This window comes from Peromyscus leucopus, chromosome X (genome assembly GCF_004664715.2).
Source record: "Peromyscus leucopus breed LL Stock chromosome X, UCI_PerLeu_2.1, whole genome shotgun sequence".
In the NCBI taxonomy this organism is placed as follows: Eukaryota; Metazoa; Chordata; class Mammalia; order Rodentia; family Cricetidae; genus Peromyscus; species Peromyscus leucopus.
The window spans coordinates 105,171,335-105,186,671 of NC_051083.1; the positions used below are offsets into that span (position 1 = coordinate 105,171,335).

Genomic DNA, 15,337 nt, shown 5'->3' on the forward strand with positions numbered 1-15,337 from the left:
CATCTACAGGCAGGGACATGTTATTAGACTAAAGAGAAAACTCCTGAGAGGAATACCAAGCTGGCATGCCTCAGCAACAGCTTTCAAGCTGTACACAAAAGCCTACCTTTCATGCTCCAGAGACCTGGCTGTCTTAGCAAGCCCCAACACTATGCTAAAGCTTGTGGTTGCTGACACTAAGTACTGGCAAGGATTCAGAAAGACCTTACATGAGGAACATAGGTTTTTGCCATGATTCTTTTCTCCATAGACATGGAAAGGAGCTGTAAAGCAGATCCAAGTCTACCCTGGAGAGTGCTGCTGAGAACTCCAACTTACAATTTCCCTAATCTGGAGGTTTGCTTTGCCTGTGCACCCGCACTCTCGCTCTTGCACTCGCTCCCCCACCCCACCCCAGCTTGGCATAAAGTCCCCAGCTTGTATCCCTGGTATAAAGCCTACTTGGTCATGATAAATGAATGATCTTTGTAATATGTTGTTGCAATCAATTTACTATGATTTTATTAAGAGCTTTGCATCTATATTCATTACAGGTATCAGTGTACAGCTCTCTTTTGTTGTAGTCCTTAAAAGTTGAGTCTAGAATTGTGGTTACAAGAAGCCGGGTGGAGTAGATAGAAGAAGGAGTGGAGAAATCCAATCAATGGAAACTAAGTTACAGATAGGACAGTTAGGACTGAGAAACCTGATGTGCTTCAATGCACTACACAGTGGGGTGACTAGAGACAGCAGCAATGTACTGCATGTTTTAAAAAGAAAGGACTTGCAAAGCTTTCCCCATAAAGAAATGAGCAGCACCAGGGATCAATGCTTACCTTGATTTTTTAAAATTACACAATACTCATATGCATAAAAATATCTCATTTTATTATGTACAAGTTTATGTTTTATGTATTAGTTAAAATCAATTTAAAAATAAGAGTACTCTTCTTCTACTCAAACCACTCAAAACTATTATGAAATAATTGAGAACCAGGCATGGTGGTGCACACTTAGGAAGTGAGGAATGAGGAATTCCCAGCATTCAGGAAGCTGAGGAATGAGGCTGCAGTGATGGCTAAGTGGTTAAGAGCACCTGTTATTCTTGCAGAGAGCCGGGGTTCAAATTTCCCAGTACCTACATGGCAGCTCACAACTGTCTGTAACTCCAGTTCCAGGGATCCCATGTCCTCTTCTGGCTTCTATGAGCACGTAATTACATACATGCAAAACACTAATATACATTGTTAATATTCTGATCCGCCCCTTGAAATCCCACCCCTTGGTGCTGCCCCGCATCCTGCTGTAAAAGTCTCATTCTAAGAAAAATCTCCTCCCCTTCCTTTCTCTCTTCCACTTTTCCTCCCATGAGGTGTGCACCCTTGACCTCTCTCTTTCTGTCTCTCTTTCCTATCTTTCTCTTCATCTATTATAATAAACTCTCCACATGGATGTGGCGACTGGGGTGTGAATTACTGGCCGCCGCATCTGCATGGCATGCATCTGCCCGCCACTGCATCTGCCCAGCCTGTTTCCCTGCACACGTGGGATACCCTCAGAGGTCCCCGCCTCTGCACAATAATTCATAACGTACATAAAAAGTAAATCTAAAATACTAAAAAAAAAGGCTGGGCTGGAGAGATAGCTCAGTGGTTAAGAGCATTAGATGCTGCAGAGGACCTGAGTTTGAGTCCCAGCACCACATGGTGGCTCACAACAACCTGTAACTCCAGCTCCTGATATCCTCTTCCGGCATAGGCTGGCACCAGGAACATAAGTGGTGCACAGTCATATACGCAGGCAAACCACCTATGCCCATAAAATTAAATTAAATTTTAAAAATTTAAAAAGAGGCTGAGGCAGGTGAATTACATATTCAAAGCTAACCTAAGCTACAAAATCATCTCAAAACATGGTATCTGGAGGCAAGCAGATCTCTACGAGTTGGAGGCCAACCTGGTCTACAGAGCAAGTTCCAGGACAGTCAGGACTACACAGAGAAACCCTATCTTGAAAAAAATTTTAATTAAGAAAAAAAAGTGTCTCCTATGGTAATTATTTTCTTCTCAAAAGATATTAAAGTAACAGGAAGAAAGTTGTATAACATAGTAATAGGATCAATTTGCCCAAGGTGAGAAAGTAAAGGTTTTAAGAAGAGAGTTCAGGTTGTAGTTGACATTTATCACTTACAATCAAACTCAAGAGAGCTAATCTACCTTCTGAAGACAGAAAACAGAGGAATGTCCTAAGGACCCAGACACACCTGCCCACCCCTCTCCAAGTCCACCAGCATAGCTGTTGCTTTTACTCCAAGGCTTAACAACTCAAACTCAACAATTTCAAAATCCAGATTAATTCTTTCACTTCCTCCTCCAGATGGGCTCTTTCCTCAACCTGTATTCTATTCCCAGTCTACCACTCCATCCTTCCCCACTACAGACCCCTCTGGGCTGTCCCTGAAAAGCACTGCTAGATACCACTGCCTTCTCCAACACTCCTGTTTAAACGTTTTTACTGGTTCCCAAACTAAATTTAAATTCCTATTTGACTTTCAAAGTAATCTTTAATCTTGTCCCACCTATGGCTTCAATATCACTCAGACCATTTTCCCAGAATACACCCTTTAATCTGGTTGAACTTGTTTCCAATGGGCCCAAAGGCTTCTATATTGTGTCTAGCACTTGAGATCCACTTTCTTCTTGATGGCTTAAATAGTCCTCAAGGACTGCCATTCATTGGGGCTATAAAGGTGAAATAACTGTACCCTTCAACTTGATTCTAACTGCTGGTCCATATCACTGGCTGCTACACAAACTGAAAATGTTGAACACTTGCTGTCCCAATCTCCCTTACAGCTAAACTGTACCTAACAAAGAACTCCACCCCAGACTTAAAGTAAAAGAATTGAGAATGGCGCCAGCTATAGACAAAGCATCCTATGGTTAAGGAAATGGCTCAGCAGGTTCAAGTGCCCAGGCAAAAAGGTGACACTAGCCAGTGGTAGAAGCTGAAGTTTTGCACTTGCTCATAACAGTGCAATCCAGTATTGAATTAGGTTTTGGTACATACAGCCAGAGGTTCTTCTTTCTAAGTAACTTTAATCTACTATGCACCTTTTTAATTTTTGTACATTATTTATTTTCTTGTGGTTTGGGTACTGGAGATTGAACTGGGGAGCAAGTGTGCTATCACTCAACTACATGGCCAATCCTTGCTCACTTTTTTTTAAAGCAAAACATCTTACTAAGATGTAACATACACAGCATAACATGCAAGGAAAAGGTGTACACAGTGTTCAGTACAGCTCAGAGCATTTTTTTATTACATGAGCAAATGAGCCTCCTTCAAGAAGCAAAAAATTCCAAGAACAGTCTGGGTATCCATGGGAACAGACTCCAGGACTCTCAGATACTGAAGTTCACAGATGCTCTAGTCCCTTACATAAAATGATGTATGAAGCATTTACACTTAACCCATCCACATCGTCCTATATACTTTAAAACCTCCCTGGATCACTTACATAATACAGTATAAATGTGATGTAAACAGTTACGCTATATTGTTTAGGAAACAGTGACCAAAAAGAAGTCTGTAATTCAGTATAGATACTATGCTTTTCTCTCTTACTTTGGTTGGTTGAATTTGTGGATTTGCAACCTATGGAGAACAAAGGCGGCTAACTATAACCCCAAAGTCCCTACAGCTTCCCCATTCAGTTACTACTATTCACCTTCCAAGGTAAAATACCACCCTGACTTGTAACACTATAGATGACTACTGCCTGTTTTGTAGCTTGATATAAACAGAATAATTTACTGTGCTCTCTTCTGTGTCTGGTTTCTTCAGATTCACTGTAATGTGTATAACTGCAATTAATTCATTATTTCTATTATACTGCTTCTATTTATGGAGTGAATCTTTGCTATGTACCTGTGGTACTGTTGACAGACAGCTACAAAGTCTGTCCCATCACAAACGCTGCTGTAAACATTCTTTGTGTAGTGGTAAACCTGTGTGTGTTGAATATTTATCTAACAGTGGACTTGTGGTTTCAAAGAGTATGCAAATGTCTCATTTTAGTTTGAGGGTTTTGTTGTTGCTGTTGGGGAGGAGGTTGTTTGGATTGTGTGGTTTGTTTGCTGGTTTGTTCTGAGACAGTCTTTTCTTCCTTTTTTTCCCTTTCTGAAGCAGTGTCTCACTATGTAGCTTGGAACTCACCATGTAGACTAAGCTGGCCTTGAACAGATCACATGCTTCTGCCTCAGAAGTGCCAAGTTTAAAAGAGTGAACCACCACGCCTAGCCAGATAGTCTTGGTACGTATCCTAGAATGGCCGTGAACTCACTGTTTGCCAGGCTAGCTAAGAACTCCATTCTCCTGCCTGGAATTACAGGTCAGTGTTATCAAACTTCGCCCCATTATGTTTTTAATAAATTCCCTTTCTGCTTTCTCATGCTTGTAACTGAGAACCTGGACTGAAGCTGGGTGTGGTGATGCATGCCTGTAATCCTAGCACTTGGGAAGCTAAGGCAGGAAGAATTTAAGGCTGTAGTCCAGGAATAGTAAGCCCCCTCAACCACTGCCTAAAAAAAAAAAAAAAACCACAGAACCCATGCTTGCTCCAAAAACTTCCCTTGAATACAAAAGCCCTTACAAAGCAGTCCATAATGCATATTTGCACATCTCAGTGGACTTTACACTATCTTAAATTACCCTCATAGTTTATGCTCTTTCAATGTTTTTTATTATATGGACAAATGAAAGATAATTTTCAAATGAAGAACTACAAATGGCCAATAAATCCATTAAAAAGTATTCAACATCATCAGCTCTCAGGGCAATGCAAATCCAGCTATTTTATATCCTTGAATCCTGTCTCACCTACTGGCAAAAGCTCCAAATAGCACTTTGAAACTGTCACCTCACAGCAAACTAGTATGCTGTGGAAACTGAAATACAGTAAGTGATTTGTTATTAATAAAACACCAAAGTCTGTGAGTGAGTGATATATGTGGAGAAAGAGTCTCTTTTGCTAGTGTTTCTATCACTCATTTGAATTCCAATATGCACCTTTAACCGTAAGATCTTATCTAAGCTGCAGTCCCTAGAGGGTGTCTTTTATATGAATGCCATCTATCTTGTCTGTCACATCAGTGGAGAACAGGTCTATTACTTTTCCTCTATCTCCTATCATTCCTAGTAGTGCTGAATACATATTAGGTTTTCAATAAATACTGACTGATTACATCAAAGTGAAAATTCCCTGCAACATGGATCTGAAATACAGCTCAGTCTAATTACAAGGAAGGCCAATTCTTTTGAACTTCCAAATCATTAATTTATCAATGTTCTGGATATTGCCTCAAACCTCATGTCAGTTTTCCATAAACTGTGACTCGGATTTCAAGCTAGGAATAATGCTTTTCCCAGAAAGTGAAAGATTAATTTTGAAATGTTACACTTCAGTAGAATGTTTCTAGCAAATGATCTCCACACTTAACTGCTATGCTTGATTTTTAGAATATCTAAACTATTTTAAAGGCTGTAAGTCCTTTAAGAGCCATAGCTGAATGTATCCTAGAATGTGTGATTATGGCGCTGAAAGTTTATTCTGAAAAGAAAAGAAAAGAAAAGAAAAGAAAAGAAAAGAAGAGAAAAGAAAAGGGCTGGAGAGATGGCTCAGTGGTTAAGAGAACTGGCTGCTCTTCCAGAGGACCCAGGTTCAATTCCCAGCAATCACATGGCAGCTCAACCTGTCTGTAACTCTAGTGCCAGGGGATCTGGCGCCCTCACACAGACATACATGCAGGCAAAACACCAGTGCACATAAAATAAAAATAAATTTTAAAAAAAATATGTGTGTGTATACATACATACATACATACAAAAACAAAAAAAGAAAGAAAAGGGTCGCGGGGGGGGGGGGGGGGGGGGGGGGGGGGGGGGGGGGGCGGGCGGCGGCGGTGGCGGCGGTGGCGGCGGCGCACGCCTTTAATCCCAGCACACTGGAGGCAGAGCCAGGCAGATCTCTGTGAGTTCGAGACCAACCTGGTCTACAAAGTGAGTTCCAGGAAAGGCACAAAGCTACACAGAGAAACCCTGTCTCAAAAAAACCAAAAAAAAAAAAAAAAAAAAAAAAAAAAAACAAAGAAGAAAAGGGTCATAGCTCAATATCAATATTCTCGTGCAATTATCTTTTCTGTACTGTTCCAAATAGTTCATTTATAGGTTCTTTTAGTACTCAGACTCAGTTATCCAAACACAAAGCATTATATTAAAAAAGGGGGGAGGCAGAGGCAGGCGGATCTCTGTGAGTTCAAGGCTAGCCTGGTCTACAGAGTGAGTTCCAGGACAGGCTCCAAAGCTACACAAAGAAACCCTGCCTTGAAAAAAAAAAAAAAAAGATTACTTTAGCCAGCTGGTGGTGGCGCACGACTTTACTCCCAGCATGGGAGGCAGAGCCAGGTGGATCTCTGTGAGTTCGAGGCCAGCCTGGTCTACAGAGCGAGATCCAGGATAGCCACCAAACTAGACAGAGAAACCCTGTCTCGAAAATTCTAAAGAAAAAAAAAAGAACAAAAATTAATTTAATAAATTTGACAGTCGGGCGGTGGTGGCACACGCCTTTAATCCCAGCACTCGGGAGGCAGAGCCAGGCGGATCTCTGTGAGTTCGAGGCCAGCCTGGGCTGCCAAGTGAGTTCCATGAAAGGCACAAAGCTACACAGTGAAACCTTGTCTCGAGAAAAAAAAATCCAGGCAGTGGTGGTGCATGCCTTTAATCCTAGCCCCTCGGGTCGCAGAGCCAGGTAGATCTCTGTGAGTTCGAGGCCACCCTGGGCTACAGAGTGAGTTCCAGGAAAGGTACAAAGCTACACAGAAAAAAACCCTGTCTCCACAAAACCAAAAAAAAAAGGAAAGGAACTTAGGGGTTGGGGATTTAGCTCAGTGGTAGAGTGTTTGCCTAGCAAGCGCAAGGCCCTGGGTTTGGTCCTCAGCTCTGGAAAAGAAAAAAAAGTAAGCCAGAAGGTAGTGGCACATGCCTTTAATCCCAGCACTCGGGAGGCAAAGCCAGGTGGATCTCTTTGAGTTCGAGGTCAGCCTGGGCTACAGAGTGAGATCCAGGACAAGCACCAAAACTACACAGAGAAACCCTGTCTTGAAAAACCAAAAAAAAAAAAGTGGTTAGGTTTTTTACAAGTCTATTTGGCCCAAATGTACCTGAAAAATACACAGATTAAAACAATGGCCTATGGTGATCCATGCCTTTAATTCCAGCACTCAGGAGGCAGAGACAGGTAGATTTCTACGAGTTCTAGACCAGAATGGTCTACAGAGTGAGTTCCAGGACAGTCATGGCTACATAGAAACCCTGTCTCAAAAGAAAAATAGATGGAAGATAGTGAAAAAAATTCATACAAGAAGGGATGGAGAGATGGCTCTGGTTAAAAGCACAGGATGCTTTTCCAGAGGACCCAGGTTCAATTCCCAAAGCCCACAACAGTCTCTAATTCTAGTCCTGGGAGATCCAACACCCTCTTGTGGCCCCAAGAACCAGGCATAAATATGATACACAGATATACAAGCAGGCAAAACACTCAGAGATAAAATTTAAAAACTGAAAATAAAAATAAAAAATCCATAAAACACAGTGACCTCAGAATCAATATAATGAAGCAATGAAGAGAACTCACCTGCAGAGCTGAGAAGCTAAAATTCCACTCAGGAAGCCAAGCTTACTAGCTGTGAGACTCTGGGCCAGTTACCCTTGCCAGGAATTACAGTATCTATTTGTCTAATGGGTTTTTTGATAGGATATAAACACTCAGAGCTAAGAGATGTTTTCCAAGCAAGTTAGAGACCCTGTTTACAAGCCTCCCTTTCGGTAAACACTGGGGCTTAAAGAAAGGGATCCTTTCCCATTTAAGGTGTATCTTTACTTTCATCATCTTAAGTCCTATCCTAAACTTTACCCATTTACCTTGAGGTTGGCCAAAACGTTTTTTTTTTTGGGGGGGGGGGGTGGAGGAGAGGGGAGAAGGCACATGGAGCTGGAGAGATGGCCCGATGGTTAGAGCATTGTTCTTGCAGAGGACCTGGGTTCAATTCTCAGCACCCATATAGGTGCTCACAACTATCCATAACTCCAGTTCCAGGGAATTCAACTCCCTCTTTTGATCCCCAAGGCCACCAGGCATGCATATAGTACACAGACATACATGCAAGCAAAACATACATATAAAATAAATAAAATATTTTTTTAAAGGCACAGGACCAAGGAGATGGCTCAGCAGGCAAAGGTACTTGCTACCAACCTGACAACCTAAATTCAATTCCTGAGGCCCACAGGATAGAAGTGACTCCTTAAAGTTGTCCTCTGCTTTCCACATGCATAACACACACACTCTCTCCCTCTCTCCCCCTCCTCTCTCCTCCCCTCTCCCCCTCTCCCTCTCCCTCTCCCTCTCCCTCTCTCCCCCCTCCTCTCTCCTCCCCTCTCCCCCTCTCCCTCTCTCCCTCTCCCTCTCTCCCTCTCCCTCTCTCCCTCTCCCTCTCTCCCTCTCCCTCTCTCCCTCTCCCTCTCTCCCTCTCCCTCTCTCCCCCTCCTCTCTCCTCCCCTCTCCCCTCTCCCCTCTCCCCCCCCTCTCTCTTTACAAAACAGGGCATAGCCTAAAATCCCAGCACCAGGAGACTGAGGCAGGAGGACTGCCATGAATTCTACGCCAGCCCAGGCTACACAGTGAGTTTCAGGCAAGCCTGGGCTAAGGAATGAGACCACTAAAAAAAAAGTAGGACATAAAGGCAAATACTCTTTCTTCTCTGTTTAATGATGGCCTTCCTGTAAGTTTACATCCAATTAGCTGTTCTCATGTTTACCTGTGACTCATTCACATTTGTCTTTTTGTTACGTCTGCTACAACAGAAAACAATAAGGTCTTAAGCTATGAATGTTGGTCATGTGAAAAGTAACATTTAAAATTAATAAAACATACTATTCTACGCCATGAAATGCCTTCCTTGATTTTTTTAAGGTCAGAGAGTAGGTAAGAAAATGAGATGACTCTACTGAAGTAATGGAAAAATGCTATTGCTGAGCCGCATTTGGCAGGCCTCCAGAGTTCTTGTGCAATGCACAGCGGGATACCAACAAGTACTTATAAAAAACACTTTTGGAATTGAAGGATCTCTGGCCACTTTAGTACAAAACTGTGATAAGGAAGTACAGCCTTTCTGAACCAGGGTCACAGAAGTTACCTCCAATGCTGTGAAATAATGCTGGGTTACAGACAAAAGTCCAACACACATTACAGGGAAAGAAGGCTAGATAGACAGGAATATATTTGAATATCATTACCCTATCAGATATGATAACCAATGACTAATGGATTAATGTCAAGCCTGTCCTTTCAAATGTCTCTACTATATATAGATAAATTTTTATTGAATCATGAATTCAAAGTTATCAGTTAAACAAAATGTGCTAAGGCTGCAGAAAAAATAAACAACAACAAGTCTTTCAGATGCTCTCCAAAAGGAGAGACAGATGCTGGTGGTCTGAGAAAACCTAATTCTCACCAAGTCCTTCTAGTTCTCCACATTAATCCTCATGCCTAAGCAGGCAGATTTCCAGTGCTAGATGTAATGGTGCATGCCTTAAATCCCTGCACTAAGGAGGTAGAGGTAGGTGGATCTCTTAAGTTTGAGGTCAGTCTGGTTTACATAGAGAGTTCCAGGGCTATACAGTAAGACCCTGTCCACTCCTAACCCTCCCCCCCCCAAAGAAGCACAAGTAGGAGAGACTACAATTACCATGAGATTATCCTATACTTATCTGCACTCTTACACTGATTTGGAAGTTCTTGATCCAAAGACACAAAAGAGCTTTTTGAAAACATCCTTTATTGTCCACAGAAAACAGAGACCACGTTTGGTCTAGTTCATCATTTTACCTACAATCCCAATGAATAGCCCCAGCAAAAATTTACTGGCCTTTAACCACTAAGTCTGGTACTACATAGACCATGGGAAAGACCAGCAGCTAAGGTCACCCGATCCTCTCAGAGATAAATACCGTAAGGTAAAGAACAGAAAATAGGCAAGTATATCTAAGAGTTTGGGAGATAAGATTTATTCTTTTATTCTTTTTTTAGCTTAAGTAATTTCTTTTGTATTTATCTTTATTGAAAATTCATAATATAGTCTGATCATGGTTTCCCCTTCCAACTCCTCCCTTACCCTCCCCACCCATATTACCCCAAATAGTTATAGGTAGGGCAGACCTCCTTAAAGCACCAAGGTCTCCACCCAAATGTCACTCACTCAACCCTAGGAAGCCCTACGACCACATAATATAAACACACAGGTCATCCCGCCAACCAACTATCTCACCTATTCATTCATTCCTCATTATCGGCTTCCTCTCTGCTATGGTCCTTTTCACTATCTGAAAATGTTATTATTTACCTGTTGGGCTATCTTCCACCTCTAAAATGGAGGTTCTATGACAGCAGAGCCTCCACTGTCTTGTCCATTGCTGTCTCCCTTTCGTGGGGTTGAGTGGTTAGAATATAATAGTCAGTTAATAAACATCTGTGGGAGAGAGTAACCCCCAACATGAACTACATTCAGGAGAGTTATAAAAGGGTTTTTTACCTCCAAGAGGAGCCTCAAAGGTTTTTTAAAAGTCTCATTCAACCCTTTAAAAAACAGAAGTTAAGCCGGGTGTGGTAACACACGCCTTTAATCCCAGCACTCAGGAGGCAGAGGCAGGTGGATCTCTGTGGGTTCCAGGCCAGCCTGGTCTACAAAACGAGTTCCATGACAGCCAAAGCTACATAGAGAATTCCTGTCTCAAAAAACCAAAAATAGAAGTTAAGCTAGTTATAAAAATCGATGACCACAGAATTCTGTCACTAAGGAAACACAATTAAGCAATGATGTTAGGAAAGGAATTTCATCTGTTGCCCTTTTCATGTTTCTAACTCATAGACCTTTTTTTTTTCAACATGGTCTTTCATTGGTTATAATTCATTCAAATGAAAGCCAGCAAAAAGTTTTCTGTGAGTAGTGGTGGCAGATGCCTTAATCCCAGCACTCAAACAAACCAAATAAATGAATAAATTTCTGTGAAAAACACTAATGTAAAGTCTAAGAATATTTTCTATACTTACTTTAAAGCAAGGATTTTGGTCTTCCTTTCCCACAATGCTGGCCTAGGGCCTCACACATGTTGTGCAAGTACTCTACCATCAAGGCCCAGACTTGTAGATTTTTTTCTTCTAGTTTTTTTTGAGACAGGGTTTCTCTGTGTAACAGTCCAAGCCGTCGTGGATCTCACTCTGTAGACCATGCTGGCCTCGAATTTACAGAGATCCGCCTGCCTCTGCCTCCCGAGTGCTGGGATTAAAGGCTTGTACCACCAACCACCCGATCGTGGCTTGCTAAATTCTTAGGAGTATAAGGCACACAGAATCTTGAGCCTCACAGCAAAATCAAGAGATGTCTGAAAGAACAGCTGTGCAGACTTTTTTGGGGGGGTTTGGGGGGCTTCAAGACAGGGTTTCTCTGTGTAACAGCTCTGGCTGTCCTGGAACTCACTCTGTAAACCAGGCTGGCCTCACCCAGAGATCCACCTGCCTCTGCCTCCTGAGCGCTAGGATTAAAGGCTTGTGCCACCACCGCCTGGCCTCAGCTACACTTAAAAACTGGATCCCGGGCTGGAGAGGTGGCTCAGTGGTCACTCTTCCAGAGAACCCAGATTTGGTTCCCAGTATACACGCCACAGGTTACAACTGTCTATGAAAACTGCAGTTCTAGGGTACAAAAGTGCTGCCCTCTTCAAATCACCACAGGCACCAGGTATACATGTCATATACAGACATGCAGACAGACAAAACACATTACATAAAATAAAAATACATAAATAAAAAAAATTAACCCTGAATTTAACAGCAACTGTTAAATGTTGCTCCTGTAGATCCCTTTCTGAAATTGTGAATGGAAGGAGTCAGCTTTTGAAACCATCCAAAAGGATGAATCTAGTAACTCCAGATTCACTAGGTTTGAGCATTTCTTCTATGTATTAAGTTTCGCCTGTTTACTTTCTACAATTAGTAAGCACTGCTTTTGTAAACGCAAAACAAAAGATTTCAAAACAAAATTTAACGGCACAAAAGCCAACATGTAGGTCAACTATTCTTCTCAGTTTCTCTGAACAATAACAGCGTTGTGTTTGTGCAGATTCAATTGGCAGGGAATTACTAGTTAATAGGTGCCTCTGTCAGATGTGTTCTTGTCACTGATAAGGTGTTTTCCACTGTAAACAAGCCTCTCGTGGGGTCAGCCAGCCCTCAGCAAATGCTCCCCAGGTAAGGGTTAGAATTAAGTGTCCATGCCAATGCTCATGGCCCAATTTCAGAAGTGTTATAGGAGGAGTTGCTTACACAATGTGGTCAGCTAGATCAGATCAAGGACCTGCAAATGTTTTAGAGTCAGAATGTCTACAGAAGACCTCACAGAGTTTTGGTTTGCTTAAGTGAATTATATTTGCTGGCACTTCTGTATTAGAAATGAAAGTTGAGAAATAAATAAGTAGTAAGAACACTGGAGTCATCAGGGTGATGATATCACCACATATTATGTAGCTTCTGGAAAATTCTACTGTATATAAGCAAAAGGCTGAGAGTGAAAAGGAGAACAATCTTAGTACTGTTAGGGAAAGTTTTGAATGCACAGGCTCTCTAGCAAGGTTCTTGCGAGTTACTGGATAAACTCATCAAACGCGATGCTCAGAAGCTTGGGCTCCTCATACCTGGCATTGCTAGTGTTGAAGGAGCTAACTTTTTTTTTAGTTTTCTCTGTGTAACAGTCCTACTGATCCTGGAACTCACTCTGTAGACCAGGCTGGCCTCGAGTTCAGAGGTCGGCCTGCCTCTCTCTCCCAAGTGCTGGAATTAAAGGCCTGTGCCACCACGCCCAGCTGGAGACAACTCTTTGAGAGTGGCTGTCCTGTTCTTGCAGGCAGATTAGTAGGATCCCTGGCCTCTATTCACTAGAAGCCACCCAGTGGGGCAGCAAAAATGCCTCTAGCATATAGATATATATACAAATACTATATAGGTGAAAAAAGAGGTCATGAATATGAAGGGGAGCAGGGAGGGGCATATGGGAGGATTTAGAGGGGGTAAAGGAAGAGAAAAATGTACTCTCAATATAATGTCAAAAAAACCCTCAAAAGCTATTATGGAAAAAATTTTTTAAATGCCTCTACAAGATATTACCAAATGCCCACTGGGTGAGAGAAAACACACTGTTCTACTCCACTGAATTGTGAATTACAAATGCAATTCTTTGCCTTCTCAAAATCCCCCAATCTACCTATCTCCACCCCATTCCAATCTGGGTCTTTTCCTTCTATCCCTTTATTAAAGTACAAACAGCAAGGGCCACTAGGTAACAACAAGCAGATTAAATCAGGTCAGCAGGACTCACTGTGTTCAAAGTTCAAGTTTAGCCTGTTACAGACAGTCTATCGGGGTGGATCACAACCAACCAACCTCAACCCATTTACTCCACCTAGGCACAAGCCAATCCTTAGGCTATTACCTCCCACTTTTAAATCACGAATGAGCCGACTATACTGGGAAAGGAGAAAAAACAAACAAAAGACTGTGAAGAAAAAGAAGTAGTTTCCAAAAGTCAGATACACAAATACCATCTTGGAAGCTCCCTCACTTTAGCATCTGGTTGGGATTTTTCTGTCGGAAGCTGGCTGGGAGGAAGTAGCAAAAAGTTACAGGGAAAAGAAACAAAAAAAACAAGAACAAAAGCAAACAAACAAACAAACAAACGTGAGATTCTGAACATCTCTACGTCAGATATTCGGTCCCCATCTAAGTTCTCACTCATCCCTTTAGTCTCCAGAGGTTGGGTCTTTCCAGTAACTTAGTCCAGTTACCTTAGATCGCTTTGCTTTCGAAACTCCAAGAACACACTCAAACCCCGCACCATTCCTCATCACCTTTTCTCCTAGACTCAAATCCCACCTACAAAGCCCCCAACGCCGTCACTGCCCCTTAGGCCCTACCGTCCTATCTAACCCCCGTCCTCTGGCCCCCAACAATTTCACAGGGGTACAGCGTCTTCCGTTCCCAATTTCCTCCCTCACTCTATATAGTTTTTCCACCATCTTCAAAATTCTTCCCTGACCCAAGTAACCAAGACTCCCCAGGGTCTGCTCCCCTGCTCCCCGACACTCTTCCAAGTTGCTCCCTCTACCCCAGGTGTCTCGCTCGAACTGCTCAGTCGTCTTGTCTAAGCGGGTGCTGTCCTCCACATCCCCTTACTTGCCCGGTTGTTACTCTCAAGGGCCCTCCTAGCCCGCCATCCCTTAGCCAGGCCTTCTCTAGGTCACTGCTCAAGTTCCCCCCCCCCCCCCCCCCGCTCAGCCACCCCCCCCCCGTCCGCCCCGCGCCACGCCTGGGGCCGCCACCGCCGCCGCCCAGTGTCAGCTGCTCAGTCTCTCAACGCCTCCCCAAGACCAGTCTTTCAGGTTGTGGCCTCTGAACACCCCCTCCCATCCCTCGGGCCCAGCAGAAGACACGGAGGGAGAGGGCCCGAAAACTCACCCAGGAGCAGACAAAACAGGACGAGCCCCGCGCCCGAAACCGGAGTGAAGCGGAAGCGCATCCTGATCCCGCAGGGCAGCCGACGACCTGACCGGCAACGCCAGAGAACACCCTTGCGGACCCTGGGAAAGCGAGAGCACAGGGGACCACCGACCACAGACAGCACCGCGAAAGCCTGGAGTCGCCGCTTCAGCTCCAGTCATAAGACCGGGGGCGGGGCTCTTTCTTCCTTTCAGCCAATCACCATGCTCCCAAGCAGTGCGAGGGGCGGTGGTATCCGGGCGGGAGGGCGGGGTGGCCACGCCCTGGCTTTTTGGTTCACAACCATTACAACACTAGGAAGAGATAGGCGCGGAGGGCGTTTTTTTAAGACTAACAGGAGAGGAGGAACTTCTGAGGTTTGTAGACAGTGGGTTATTTCTGTTCCTGAACCTTGAGAACAAGCAGAATCCTTTTTCTGGCATCAAAACGGTTGCTGGGTATCTGAAGATAAATATATGTAAAAATAAAACACGATTATTCTCTAAGCATGGAGGCTACATTGGTGGACAGGGAAGCTAAGGGGTAGTATGAAGTCACTGACCACCAGATCAGAGACCCTGCTATTCAAGCTCACAAAGTTACAACACTCTCTTTCCCAGATGGGGAAATTGAAGCCAGAAAGAGGAAGCGTATTTTTAAATAGAGTAAGAAAAAGGTGAGAGATATAAAACAAGAATAAAATAAAAAAAC

The 15,337-nt window shown here is 43.2% G+C and overlaps 1 protein-coding gene across 1 annotated transcript in view; it reads right to left on the reverse strand.

Moving 5' to 3' along the window:
* The window catches only part of Lamp2 (lysosomal associated membrane protein 2), a 46,899-nt gene extending 32,083 nt beyond the window's left edge, over positions 1-14,816 (reverse strand). Inside the window, 1 exon segment of the mRNA XM_028893723.2 lies at positions 14,606-14,816. Within this exon segment, the coding sequence (XP_028749556.1) occupies positions 14,606-14,666 (61 nt within the window). The 5' untranslated portion in view covers positions 14,667-14,816.
* Between the last annotated feature and the right edge of the window lie 521 nt (positions 14,817-15,337).